The 14997-nt window shown below is 42.6% G+C and overlaps 1 protein-coding gene across 1 annotated transcript in view; it reads left to right on the plus strand.

Annotated features, from left to right (window-relative positions):
• Window positions 1-14997, plus strand: part of C7H12orf75 (chromosome 7 C12orf75 homolog) — a 34320-nt gene that overhangs the window by 2933 nt on the left and 16390 nt on the right. Inside the window, exon 2 of the mRNA XM_028150178.2 lies at window positions 9956-9980. Within this exon, the coding sequence (XP_028005979.1) occupies window positions 9956-9980 (25 nt within the window). The remainder of the gene's footprint in view (window positions 1-9955; window positions 9981-14997) is intronic.

A 14997-nucleotide genomic window follows, 5' to 3' on the forward strand; every position in this document is an offset into this window, starting at 1 on the left:
GTATCAAATATGCTATCGACTGAGCTGCAAACTTGTAGTACGGAACCCAAGCACAATGAAGTGCATTACATAGATGTTGTCCCTGAAATGTCCCAGGATCATACAATTCAATAGCCTCACGTAAGCAACTGCTGGGGTTCTTATCCCAGCATTACGAAGGGTTTCAGCAATCTGGAGAAAGGAGCTGATGCGTAGATTCAATAAGCAGTCCAAGAATGACAGATAGTTTTGAAAGGCTTTGGGGGTCAGACGAGCTTCAGCTAAAGGAGCTAAAGACTACCCCTTGACTCAGGATCCTGTGCTATTTATTAACACAAATTGTCCTAAGGCAAGGTGGAGATAATACACTTCAAAGGGTAGGGTTTACAGAAGCATTGTCAGATTGGGGAATAGCCTACAGGTGTTTGGCCAACAGGAGGCAATAACATGCAGATTAAGATGCCCTGAGCTGTCTGGCAGCAGGCAATCCTATTCAGGTTTGGGGAAATGCCTTTCAGCCATCCCAAATGATTCAGCCCTGCTGACATGCTGGAACTGGCTTCCGGCAAGCAACAACAACAACAAAAAAGTACTGAGAGAGATGGTGGGAAGGATGCTGAACTTAAGCCTGGAGAGTGCGGGTTAAGCTTGACTTTGGCACTGTGCTGGTTGTGTTACTATGGCCTTTTCATTTCACCTTTTTTTGAGTTCCTGATTGAAAGCACTCTGTACTGTAATTATTATAGTGGAGTGGAATATTACCATGTTGAAGGTGAAATGGCTTTCCCTGAATATTTTTCTGTGAGAACATGGCAAATCCACTTTCAGAGGAAGCACTAGTAAAACTCTAATAATGCTCCCGAACTGGAACTCTCCACGATAAGCCCTGTTTTTCTCCCTAAGTGACCCAGGGAAAGCCGGTCATTGTTGCTCCTTTCCCCGAGCTATCTGACAACTGCCTTTCTTGGCTTTTGTCTGGTGGAATTGGTTAATATGACACATTGGTATTTAGTAGTGTACTTGAGTAAATTTGATTCTGTGTGTCCACTATGTGGAGAAACAGATAGGCAGTAAAATGGTCAGCGGCCAGAAGAAATCAGCCCCTAGGTCCGTGAGGCCCTAGATCATCCCGGTTCCATTTCCTTCACAGGAGATTTCTAACCGAAAACGTAAACCTACCCTTCAAATGTGCAGGGGACTGCACTCTGCTGGGAACTTAGGGCAGGGGCAGGGCAGCCAACAATGATGGTTGTACAATGAAGTCAAACTTTCTTGCTCTTGCGAAGTTAATAGACTAGGTAGGAAGATTAACGATTAGAGAACAATTGCAAAGCCAATAGACTACACATTGAACCTCCACGTGGCCAGGAGATGTTGAATAATACAGTTCCATCTGGGAGGAGTTCAGCTATCAGTCTAGATGGGATCATGGGGGCCATTTAGTTTTAGTACCTTTTTATTCCTCTCAGTGGAGGAATTTGATTTTTCCCTCCTGAGAGCTATAGTGGGAGGATTTGTATTTTCCACTCAGCGAAGATTCAGTACATTTTCCTGCATTGTCTATAGTCTAGACCCTAACCTATAGAGAAACATCTTGATTAAATAGCCCATTTTTAAAGGGTAATATTTACTATAAGGCAGGAAACTTTTGCTCTCGCTGTGTTTCTCTGTCCCCCACCCCCACCTCTCTGCCTCAGCCATCAGATTCTCTATATCTTTGTTTTTCTTTGAACATATTCCCTAACCAGGCAGAGAAATGAGCAAGCCTGCATTTGAGATAATGATTTATAACAACTCAGTCATTCCCTCTTATATAATTATACACATAGATTGTTAAGCGAGTCTGTAGTGTAAACCAGGAAGTCCCTTAAAAGTTTGGATGGTTCCAAGTATCTACAATAGCCCACTTCCATGCAGACTACTAAGGCTGTAGAAATTGTTGGCAGTAACAGTTATTTCAAAAGTATTCTCCTCTTGGTAGTTGATCAAATTGATTAGTTGTAGTTTTTCTTTTTAAAATAAATATATATATTTTTAATTGATTTCAGAGAGGAAGGGGGAGGGAGAGAGATAGAAACATCAATGATGAGAGAATCATTGATCGGTTGCCTCCTGCACGGCCCCTACTGGGGATTGAGTCTGCAACCTGGGCATGTGCCCTTGACTGGAATTGAACCTGGGACCTTTCAGTCTGCAGGCCGACCCTCTATCCACTGAGCTAAACCGGCTAGGGCTAGTTGCAGTTTTTCTACCAGAGGTATGTGACTGGCAACTACCTAACCATAACTTTACGGGCAGTTGATTATCAGAATGTTTCTACCATGGTTCTTCCGCTGGTTATATAACAAGAGTCTGAGGAGGAGGAGGAGGCGTTTAATGATTATTTATTCCATTTTATCAGTGTACCCAGGGAGTTAATCTAATTCTCTTGGGTCCAATTATTTAGATTAGTTATCCTCATCTCCAATTAGATAATTTCATTCTCCTTTGTGTAGCTGTACAGTCCAGCCTTAATTTATATCTAGAAATGCTTTGGTAGTATTGAAATGCTGCCACTGTGCTTAGTTAGCATTAGTCCGGGCTGAATAGTGGTGGAAATACTATACAGTTTTGTTGATATCATCAAGAAGTCCTCTTACCGTGTGCTGCTCAGCTCACTTAGGCCCCAGCCCCACCATCCTCCTTTCTTTTCTTAAACCTGCTGAACTCGCTTGTTTTCTCTCTGAAAGAGTCTCTGCTGGAGAGCTGATATTTATTGTCTCTTGTGTTCAGATGTAGGCCTTGGGAGAGCCTCCTGCATCCTGTTCATAGCTGTTCCCTCAGCCTTTAGACCAGGGGTGGGGTGGGGAACCTTTTTCTGCCAAGGGCTATTTGGATATTTATAGCATCATTCATGGGCCATACAAAATTATCAACTTAAAAATTAACCGGCTATATTTGGTCAGACATTTAATTAACTCACCCCTCATGCCTTGGCAGGGCCAGACCAAATGATTTCAGGAACCTCATACGGCCCTCGGGCCCGATGTTCCCCACCCCTGCTCCAGACCAACAAACAAACTTTCAAAGGAATTTTTTAACCCTCAAAAATTTGTTGTTATCAAATCAATGAGTATATGAGGCGGGGGGGGGGGGGGGGGGGGGGGGGGGGGGAGGGGGAAGGGGGAAGGAGATGATACAAAATGAAGTCCTAAAATGTGTGGGGACACTGTGACGGATACAGCAGTTGAGAGAACAAAATAGAACGTTTGGGAGGCCTCCTTGGAAGAAGTTGGACCTGCGTGACTTTGAAGAATAGGTCAGAATCGGAGTAGCAGAAACAGAAACAAGGGCATTTTTAATGCTGTATGAAATCAGAGGGACGGAGATGGGCCTGGTGCATTTCAAGGCAGTGAGAAGCCTGGCCTGCCTGGCTTTCGTAGTGATATTGATTCCAGGGAGTTTGGAAGGAGGTAAGAGTGGTCAGGATGGGGGTGAGGAGGACAGAGAGGCTTTTTTCATCTTAGCATAGCAAATCCTGCTTTCATCATTGATCAGCTGCATGCCCTTGGGTAACTCGCTTAAACTGTTGGTACCTTAGTTTCCTTAACTGTAAAATGGGGGAGTAACTATGGAACTGAGTCAAGATGAAGAGTTAATGTATGTAAAGTGCTTTGTATATTGTTAAGTACTCAAATGCTATTTATTAATATAGGGAAAGACATCCACAGCTAGTGTAGAAAGACAGAGTGAGCATATAGGGTGGCATAAATTAAAGCTGTTCTCTGGGATCAGTGCAGTGAGGAGGGTCTGGGGTGGTGGAGGTGTTGATGCCAGTTGATGCCAGAGACCCCTAGAGGACAGACGGCCAGGCTAAGGGTGGACTTCCTGTCAGGGAGGAAAGAGGAAGGGGAAGTAAAAATGAACCCAAACTGTTAAAGCCTGGGAACTGGAAGGAGATGCTACTTACTACCTCTAAAGGGGAGGTAGGAAGAGGTAGGTGATCAATATCCTCTCAGATGTACCTCCTTGCAAGTGATGGTAAACAACAAGAGATGTGGAAATACCTCGCTCAGGCATCACTACTGGTCCGTCAGAAGCAGGAAGTTCACTTGTTCCAATCCCCAGAATTGACCTTGAAATCACGTGAATGGTTCATAAAGGTGACCTAAGTGAATTATTCAGTTCTGCTATGAGCCACTTCTAGCTCAACATAGACATGGCTTACATTATAGCAGCTAAATGTCAATGCGTTACCTTAGGTCTGTACTTACATGGCTGCCTTTCTTTATGAATTTTTACCTACCTAAGGTGTGACTCCTCAGGAAAACTTGTAAGCAAGAGATTTTCTGTAAGCGCTTCTACATTCATTAACATAATTTTGTATTTCCAGGACCCATTGACCTGAATGTTTTTTCTCCATTGAAGAAATGAATCTGTGTCTTTTGTTGGCTTCTTGAGAAATAAACATTGCTTTGGATGAACTGAAGAGCTGTTGTTCTACTTCTTTGGGCCAAACTGAGACTATGACATAGTTTTAGAACTATTGTGGGTCAGAGGAGACCTAGCAAGCTGTCAGAATTAAAGAGAATTTTGTTTCTTTTTCTGTAGTCATGTTCCGCAGTTCTCAGAGGGGCTCTTTTATAAAGCAAATAAAGATTAAAACATTCCTGCATATTTTTATTATTTCCCATAGGAACCATCATCATTTTATGCTTCTGATAATTTATGGTGAAAGAAGACATAAATCTTTAGTACTTTTTAGAAATTCTTTATGTATATAATTTTAGTTTTTGGTGTGTGTGTTTAAATGATCACCACTTAGTATGAAAAAAGAAATATGATTTAATGAAATATAATTTAACAGTTCATTTACTTGTGTGAATATTTCCAGTATATTACATCAACTTTATAAAATGCATATAGAGTAGTGATGAAAAAAAGGCATTAATAGACTACCTTTTCAAAAGCAAAAATGTATGTGATCTTTCTTTTACAAAGATAAGTATTTTCTTTGTATTAGAACTAGGCATGTGTGAGGAACTCATAACAATAAGTATATGAATCTGAAAAATAATAAAAACATACTGGGAAGTATGGCTCACTCTTCTTAACTTGTAAGACTGGATTAGGTTGAAAAGGGACATGTGTGTATAGGAACCAAGATGAAAATTACTGAACTTATGTAGTATCTTGCAGCTGGCTTGCTTTATCCTTCATTAGGAATATCCTTGTCTCTGTTTGCCAAGTTATATAAAATTTAATTCTCCCTCAAATATTAACTTTGCTACATATTTCTGTTCAAAAGAGAATTTCTGTTTTGGAAGGAGTGGGCGGACAGAGATAAGAAGGTTAGGAGGTTGAATGATAACCTAAAAAGTTATGTCCATGTCCTAATCCTTCAGTGTGTGAATGCTCTCTTATTTGGAAAAAGGACCTTTGAGATGTAATTAAGTGAAAGATTTTGAGATGAGAAGGTCATCTTAGGTTATCTGGGGAGGCTCTATATCCAATGATACGTGTTCTTATGAGAAACTGAAGAGCAGAAGACAGACAGAGAGAGAGGAGAAGGTGGTATGAGTACGAGCAGAGTGAAGTGGCCTAAGCCGAAGAAGACGTCCATGTCGAGGAATGCTCACGGCCACAGGTGCCAAGAGGCAGGGATGGAATCTGCCCTGTGGCCCCGGGAGGGAGTGTGGACCTGATACCTGGATTTTGTCCTGGCCTCCCGAACTTCGAGCGCCTAACCGGTGACCACCCAGTTTGTGGTGATCTGTTACAGCAACCATAGGGAACGAATACAGGAGGTTTTCCTGCGGCTGTTGGGGAATGGGACAAGATTAGAATATAAGAAAATATCGTTAAAAACTCTGTACCTGGAATGTAAATAATTATTGGTTGAAGTACATACAGCACAATTCTATCCTGGTATGGTTCATAAATCATTTCAAGGTGGTTCAGAGTCTGATTTAGTAGGAGACCAAATTTTTGTAAAGTATTTTGTAAAACCTGACGAATATCTGAGAGGTTTTTTCCTCCTGACACCACCCAGTTCTCTGCTTCCCCAACACCAGCTGGGTGTCCTGCAGTTCAAGTCCGGTCTGACACTAACCCCACGCAGTGTCGGTCGCCACAGGTTTAAGGGCTGGTGCCACCAGATGCCCAGTCACAAGCATGGTGTCCCCAGGTTACTGGCACTTTTGGGGGGATACCCACAGTACCACCCTCAGATTTTATCATTCGTTAGAAGGGCTCTCTGAACTCAGAAAGGTTTTTTATTTTCAGTTTAAATTTACTGGTTTATTGTAACCATTTACACTTGCTTTTTGTCACTAGAACTGCATGTGATAGATACTTTTATGAAAGCAAACCTCCCCCTCTTCCACTTTTTAGGAAGGTATTTAAAATTAGGGTGATCGTTTACACAGTTGGAAAATAGTCATTAACTCTCTGACCCACAAAAACTAATGGTCCGTTTGTTTTTGTGGTGCTTTTATTCCACAAGAAACATTGCTACCTTGTTTCACCTCTATTTCTCCTAAGGCCATTATGTGAATACACCCAGGCTACCTTTAAAAAGTAGAGTCATTTTGGCAGGAAATGAAGTGGCGCTAACAGGGATGATTGCTCTGTCCCCGGGGTTTGGAAAGAGGTGGACACACCACTATAAATATTTGTTTAATAAATGACAAATCACAGGAACCATACAATAGTTCTAACCAAAGTACTTTTTGCATAAATTAGAGACCTTCATCTAGTTAAGGAAGATAAATATTTTGGTGAAGTGTGATTAAAATGTTGCAGTGAGGGAAATGATATACTTATATTTATAATAATTTTATGATTTCATACTTTTGCTGAACAAAGATATTTCATATTTTATATTCCTAGATATTCTGAGAGTTTTGCTGGGGGTTTCCAACAATTGCAATTTTCCCCCAATGATTAAATTTTTTTTTCTTTTTTTTTTTTTACTGAGAAGTTGTGTGTGTGGGGATCATGTTCTACCTGCCCTTGTAAACTTAAAATACCATGTTATCTTGCACATTTTCTTCCCTTAATAAAAACAGAGCACATGTATGCCCTTGAAGTAGTGTTCCTGACTCCTTTGCCCTCCTCTCCATGGTTAAGTAGATGGTGATGTGAGTAAGGGACATTTGAGAACATTGGCATGATCTCTGACCTCCTTTGGGGAGGTAACTCCAGGCCCCTGCCTCGGCCGGCCGGGATGGGAGATGGCGAACCCAGCTGGGAAGAGGCCCCTGGGTGCCCGGAGCCGGTGCAATCTAGGTGAAGTGGATGGAGGGTTCCTGGTGGCTGATTAAAATAAGTGCTGATTGGACAACATGGCGCTGTTTTGAAACTAATTTCACACACGTTATTGAGCTGTCTTCTCTGGGGCCTTTATCCAAACCCGGTTAGAAACGGAAGCACAGTGCTTTATTGGCTGTTAGACACATATTGGAACAAGGACTTGACTGGGGCCTTCTGCCTTCCCATCCCATGGTGTTCTTTTCCTGCCACCCTGCTGCCCCCGCTGAGATGGAGGGGGTGGCCTCTGCCCCCTCCTTTTCCCTGTGGGTTGTACTAGGTGGCCCTTCATTGCCGAATGGACTCACGGTCCACAGGATGGTCTCGGCTTTCTTTTCCCGGTAACACTTCACAGAATCAAGTTTCTGATACATTTGTGTCTCCCTTTTCTTGACCACAGCAAACCCCTCAATTCTCTTTCCTTTTCCATGAAAATAAAAATGAGAAAAGAAGGCTATTATTTTAATTCTGGACTGTCTTCCAGATTCTCATACTTGTTTTGACTTTGAAATAAAATGTTCATTTTCACGGGTTTTGGGTGGCACTAATCCTTTATTTTTTCTCTCTCGAGTTACGCTGCTGTTGGCACTGTTTCTTATGTTAAGATTTTTTTTTTTAAGTTTTCGGATTTTTTTGGTTTTATGATCTCAGATGCCAAAGCACTTTTTATTTATATAAATGATAGTTGTGGCACAGAAATATTACCTTTCCCTGAAGGAAGGAACTATGTTTGTAACAAAATTCAGGCTTGGTCAAAGCCTTAAACGTATTTGTTTGAGACACAGTCTTGATTATCTATCTGTGTGCTCTGCAGGGAGTTTGCAGCAGGACAATCCTAAATTAGTATCCCCAGGGCACAGTTCTTGCAGTCCTGGCAACAACTTGCCCTGCAGACTCGCTTGCTTACTCTGTAGCACATCTTCCTTTATTTTGATATTTCTGTAACTTGTGCAGAAGTTACTTTAATTTCCATTTCATAGTTATGGAAATCGAGATATTAAGTGGAATGTGACTGTTAATAATAACAACTGAGCTATTTTTATGGCCTGACTTTGTGCTATGTTTACATGTATAGTTTTTTGTTTTTGTTTTTAATCTTCATAACCTTTGAGGAAGCTACTCTTATTACCCTCATTTGACACATGAGGGAAGTGAGGTTTTGAGAGGTTGCAGGACACTGGCTGTTACGTGGATAGTAAAGTTGGAACCAAGCTCTGTGTCGCTAGGTAAGGATACTAGGAGAAGGAAGTGTGGAGACTATGTGGGCAGAGAACCTGTGATGAGTGATAGACGGGGGTCCAGAAGAGATGGGTTGTTTCTGGCATGTCAGTGGGAAGCAGAAACGGGGGGGCCCCCATGGCAAGTGCGAGCACCGTGACAAATGTCTGTGACTCCTCGGAAGCTGGGCTGGTGTCCTTGACCCTTCCTCCTTCACGCAGGACGTCACCTTCTTTTTGGCTCCTGACTTTGCTTTACTTTGTGACCAGTGCAGAATGTGACATATCACAATGCCAGATAGACACCAGTTTAGAAGGGCTGTGGCTTAGAAAAGAATTTCTCGCCCTAACCGGTTTGGCTCAGTGGATAGAGCGTCGACCTGCGAACTCAAGGGTCCCAGGTTCGATCCCGGTCAAGGGCATGTACCTTGGTTGCAGGCACATCCCCAGTAGGGGGTGTGCAGGAGGCAGCTGATCGATGTTTCTCTCTCATGGATGTTTCTAACTCTCTATCCCTCTCCCTTCCTCCCTGTAAAAAAATCAATAAAATATATTTTTAAAAAAAGAAAATATTCTCAAACCCATCTGTTTCTTTCTCTGTAAAACAAGAAGATTGGATTAGGTGATCTGTAAAATCCCTTCAGAACCACCACCTTGTAATATACTAGTGGCCCGGTGCATGAAAATTCATGCATGGGGATGTCCCTCAGCCTGGCCTGCACCCTCTCCAATCTGGGACCCACAGGGATCGGGCCTAAACCGGCAGTCAGACATCCCTCTCGCAATCCGGGACTGCTGGCTCCTAACCACTCACCTGCCTGCCTGCCTGATCACCCATAACCACTCTGCCTGCAGGCCTGCTTGCCCCCAACTGCCCCCCTCTGCCAGCCTTCTTGCCCCCAACTGCCTCCCCCTTGCCGCCTGCTCGCCCCCAACTGCCCCCCCACCGGTATGCTTGCCCCCAACTGCCCCCCACCAGCCTGATTACCCCCAACTTCCCCCCCCCCCCGCTAGCCTGCTTGCCCCCAACTGCCCCCCCTGCCGACCTGATCGCCCTCAACTGCCACCTGCCGGCCTGCTCGCCCCCAACTGCCCCCCTGCCAGCCTGATTGCCCCCAACTGCCCTGCTCTCCTGGCCTGATCACCCCTAACTGCCTCTGCCTCGATCCCACCACCATGGCTTTGTCCGGAAGGTCTCCCAATCTAATTAGCATATTACCCTTTTATTAGTATATATAGGAATTGCTAAACATGGGCAGAATAAATTCTAAATTTAGGATTTGAATTTTATGATTGTCTTGTCTTCCTTTTCCTGAAATAATCGGTTAAAACACCATATTCTGAAGTTGTCTCGTAGAATATTATTTTATTTGGGTATTGGTCTTAAATTCTTTTGTGGGGGGCTGAAAATTTTTGTGGCAATATTAACTATTTCACTAATACAAACCTATTTTTTTTTTCTCCCCTAGGCCCTGCAGGAGCGGCTAAAGATGTGTAAGTATTTAATATTATGATTTGCTAAACTCTTCCTAAGGAACACGCTTATTTCATGATTATGACCTTTAGATATATGTAGGTATGGCCGAAGAGACACGAAAATACTTTCTGTACTATGTGTACAGAAATCAAGATTATCATTTGGTTTATGGCTAAAGTGATATTTGAAGAATGTGATTGTGACTTTTTTCCCCCACAGATTTTTTAAAAAATTGATTTTTAGAAAGAGAGGAAGGGAGAGGGAGAGAGAGATAGAAACAATGATGAGAGAGAATCATTGATCAATCGGCTGCCTCCTGCATGCCCACCGCTGGGGATCAAGCCCACAACCCGGGACTGTGTCCTGACCAGGAATTGAACCATGACCTCCTAGTTCATAGGTTGATGCTCAACCACCTAGCCATGCTGGCTGGCAGAAAAGTTAAAAGAGAAAAAAATCAGGTGTTATTCTGCCACCAGAGACAACCATCATTAATAGTTTACACTATTCCATTTTTTCCTAATTCTGCCTGATTGTGTGTATGTCTGATCTTGTACATTGAAGTCTGTTACCCTTTTATTTAATTTTTGTGCGGAGGATGTGTAGGTGTACTTTTAGGCTAAAGGGTTGAAACTAGTAGAGTCAGAAAAGCTGAGGGTGGTTTGGGGAGGGAGTTATCTGTGGCGAGGGAGAAAATAATTGATGGCAATTGGTGTTAGAACAGGCGACAAGGATTAAAAAGATAGATTAACCTTAAAAACTCGAGATAAGGAGGAATGCATGGGTGAAGAGATATGAAATTTAATCGCCTTAAGACAGACTCGCATGCATATCTGGGAGTGAGCCTTCCCTTTTCTCCCTCCCTCTGTCTCTTTAAAATTAAATCACAGTGCAGTGACATGCAGAACAAAACAGAAGTGGCTTCAATGTGATGACATTTGGCTGCTTTCACAAACCTGCAAAGATCAGCCTTGCTTTTTAAAATTGCAATGAATGATCTTAGCTCGTTGGCACAAACAGGTTGTGTTGGGATATTTTTGGTTGGAGATGGCAGAAGCCCAGCTTAAACTGGCTTAAACAAACAAACAAAAAGGAATTTATTGGCACGTGGAACGGAAAAGCTCCAGGGGTTTGGCCTAATCATCTGGGTTCAGGTAATCAAATGACAGGAACGAACGCTCTCATCTCCGCCTTCCTGTTTTTGGCTCCATGCTTAGGCAGCTTTCCCCAAGTGGTGATGGAGATGCCAGTTTATACCTTATCAGCTTAATGATTCCTGTGGGAAAAGGGCTTCTCTTTCCTTGTGGTTTGATTAAAAGTTCTAGGGCGAGGCTCTCCCTGGCCAGGACTGGGGTTCTGTGCCTCTTTCTGAAATAGTCACTGGGCCAGGGAACGTGAGCTTCTCATTGGCCAGGCCTAGGTCATGTGCCCATTGCTGCAGCCAATCAGTGCAATTAGCTCTATATGGCCAAAACGTGGGAGAGTGGTTCCCACTCCAAAGAAAAATTGGGATGCTGTTACCAGAATGGGGGCAATTACATCTGGGCAGGCAGAAACAAAGCATGTTCTCCATGTAGGCCAATTTTCATGTTATTAAAAAAAACTCAACTTAAAATTTTAAGCAGTAGTTATAAAAACATTATAAATATGTTTCAAATAAGAAATGCTATTAAGCAAGTTGACTCAGACTTAGTAGTTGCTCTTAAAAGTAAAAGACCATAGCCACTCACTGTAAGCAAGATAACTCAAGTGCTTCTTTCACTTAAAACTTGTAAAGTGACATTTCATTAAGATTCCTTTCTTGACAAAGCAATTTTATTTTTATGGAAGGTAGCAGCTGGAGAGAAAATTATCTTGGAATGAGTTAACATAAAACATGCTGAAGCTCTGTCTTTTTAAAAAAATGAAATTACGAATCTCCAGTCTTGAGTTTCCTTGGAACCTTTTATTAATTTCTGTATCTAAAGCACTTATATCAACTCTCTGTTCCTTGTTACGAACCCAAGGGTGTATGATGGACCCATCCTCTGGGAAGTAGTTGGCAGGGTGTGGAGGATGGGGCGGGGGTAGCATTGGAAAAGCATGCATTTGGGGAGCAGAGAGACTTGCTGCCATTTACTAGCTGTGTGAGGCTTTGTCCTTAGTATTCTTATCTGCAAAATTGGAATAACACTAACTGTGCAGGGTAGAATCTTCATCATTACCATCATCCTCTGCAGTTAGTAGCTCATTAATGCTGGACATTGGGTGACATTTAACGCTGGTGGTCTTGATCTGGCATCTAGATGGGTTCTGGAATCTGGAGAAGGGCCGTGCATAGATTAAATAAGAGTCCAGAGATGAAAGATAATTTTGAAAGGCATTGGAGGTCAGAGGAGCCTAGCTAAAGGAGCTAAGTTCTCCTTGTCTCAGGACCCCTTGCTTTTTATTAACACAATTTGCCCTAAGGCAAGGTGGAGATATACACTTCAAAGGGTAGGGTTTTGTTTAGAGTCCATTGTCAGAATGGGGAATAGCCTACGGCTGCTGTTCAGCTGTTTGGCCAGTAGGAGGCAATAACATGTAGATTAAGATGCCCTGAGCTGTCTGGCAGCAAACAACCATCCTTTTCAGGTTTGGGGAAATGCCTTTAGCCATTCCTAACAGGTGATAACATATGTAACTCAGCTCTTGTTGAGTCCCCAAGTTCCACCAACCTTTCGATGAAACTCTTGCAATTATGACATGCTGGAATTGGCTTCTGGCAGTTTGAGGCTGTGTCCTTAGTATTCTTATCTGCAAAATTGGAATAGCACTAACTGTGCAGGGTGGCCATCTTCATCATTACCATCATCCTCTGCAGTTAGTAGCTCCTCTTGATTGAAGGCTGTGAGCTATATAGCGAATCTAGCACTTCGGGTACATTATCTCATTCCATACCCATTGCAGTCTGATGGGGACAATAATGCTCTTTCATTTTGCAAATGAGGAATGAGGCAGAGAGTGTTTAACTAACTGCTCGAGGGTTATGATGGTTATTGGTACAGTAGATTCTGTGTCCTGGTATAATACTTGGCATATGCCTTGCTGCCCCCTGTAAATGCTAGAGAGGGTTGGGTGGTTTAAGTGTTGTTGAAAAGATTTAGCAGAGCCTCTGTTGTGAATACCTGATGGCAGAAGACCCATTGCCTTGAGGGCCTTGCCTTCATAGAAATCACACAGTCCCAGTGGGTGTCCATCCATACACAGTTAGATTTTCCTTGGGTAGGACCCAGTGGAATATGACCTTGAAGAGATAAAGTAGATGGGTGGCTTCCTCCAAGGATAGAGACCAGCAAGTGTTGCTGAAATGCTTGATTACAAGGCCTGGGCTAGAGAGAGGGGGAGGGACACCCATGGGGGCTGATGAATGGTGTGTGTGTGTGTGTGTGTGTGTGTGTGTGTGTGTGTGTGTATGTGTATGGACTGGAGGTGAAGTTGCAACAAGACAGCGCAGCGGGGGTCTTGGGACTGGGAACAGCGGAAGGAAGACTTTTCTCCCCCTTAGGGAGTGGGATTTTCTCCTCTGAAATGTCAGAGGTGAAGTAGTTCCAGGAACTAAGCTCCACTGAGCAGCCGTGGGAGTAAGCTATTAGAGCAGCAATTAAAATTGTTGGGATAGAGGAAGTCAGTGAAATGTGAGGCAAGAGGTCGATTGGATGATCACGATGCTTAGAAAGAAAGCCAAGGTCTTCAGTGCTTTGGGGCTGTTGCAGTAGGGCTCCGACGCCCGAGGGGAGAGGTTTTGAGTGAAGGCAGAATTGGCCCCGAGTGAAAGAGCTCTGTGGGGAGTTTGGGGGAGCATGCTGGTTCCATCTCCTGTTTGGAGACTCTGGGATATGAGAAAACAAGAAGCATATGTTCCAGGTTCTGAAAAAGTGATACCATCAGGGAAAAGCAAGGGTTCTTTAGGTAAGGAGGTGGAGAGAACATTCCTGACTTACTTATGGCAAATGACACTTTCACAGCCAGTGATGAAATAACCCCAACTCCATGTGCTTCTTAGGAGAACAGTAGAGGGGTAGGGAAATTGCAATGCAGCTCTGATCCATTAGCCCCATACAAGGAGTGAATGCTACTCAAGTTCTCCAGTAATACATTCTAGAAGAAAGAAAGGGACCGATATTGCCAAGGGGCTCATCCAAGGAAGCGATTTCAAGATGACTGTCCAAAGTGAAGTTTTGAAATTGGGAAGAAACGAATGAGGTTTGCATATAGGCCAAAACAGTTCATGATAAAACATTAATTCAATCCTAAATCAAATGTAATTGTTTGGTAGACTTGATCAGAAGCACCCTAAAAAAGCAGGAGCCATCATAAAACATTATAAAGAAAGTTAAATAATTATACTTTATCTGGAGAACTGTGGTGTGACTGGAAGTCAATATTGTCAATTAATAAACTTATGCCAAAAGATTACAATGAATGGTAACTAAAAGAAGATAGTTAGCTATGTTCAAAGTCTGCAGAGGCTTCCATATTAAATTTTTACTGTTTACAAATCAAACTAAGTTAATGGCACTGCAAATACAGAAAAAGAAAAGACTGTAGACTGGTTTTCAGCTTCTTAGATCATTGCTAATAAGAATAGCTCTAGATTTAGAATATTTTTCTTGATGAATAAAAAAATAAATCTCTCTCCCTTTTTTTTTTTTTTTTTTTTGCCACATAACTATGTTATGTCTGGAAAGCTAGGGAAGTGAGAACTTTGTGCATTTTAAGGCAGGCTATAGCCAGCATGAGTTAGGAGATGCTAATTGGATGTGGGGGAGGGACTTCTGTCTAACATTTGTCATCTGTATTTGTTCCTGAGAGTGCACACAATGGATCCGTGCCAAGGTTCCATTATTTTACCTTTGAAACCCTTTTTAAGGTCACTTCAGATAGCTCTTTTACTAGTATACAACTCAGAAACTAAGCAAATAAGTGAAGAAAACATTCTGACTATCATGTATTACTGAGGAAGAAAAAAGTAGTGGTTTATATTTGATACTAGAGGCCCAGCACGCACGAAAT

This window comes from Eptesicus fuscus, chromosome 7 (assembly GCF_027574615.1).
Source record: "Eptesicus fuscus isolate TK198812 chromosome 7, DD_ASM_mEF_20220401, whole genome shotgun sequence".
In the NCBI taxonomy this organism is placed as follows: Eukaryota; Metazoa; Chordata; class Mammalia; order Chiroptera; family Vespertilionidae; genus Eptesicus; species Eptesicus fuscus.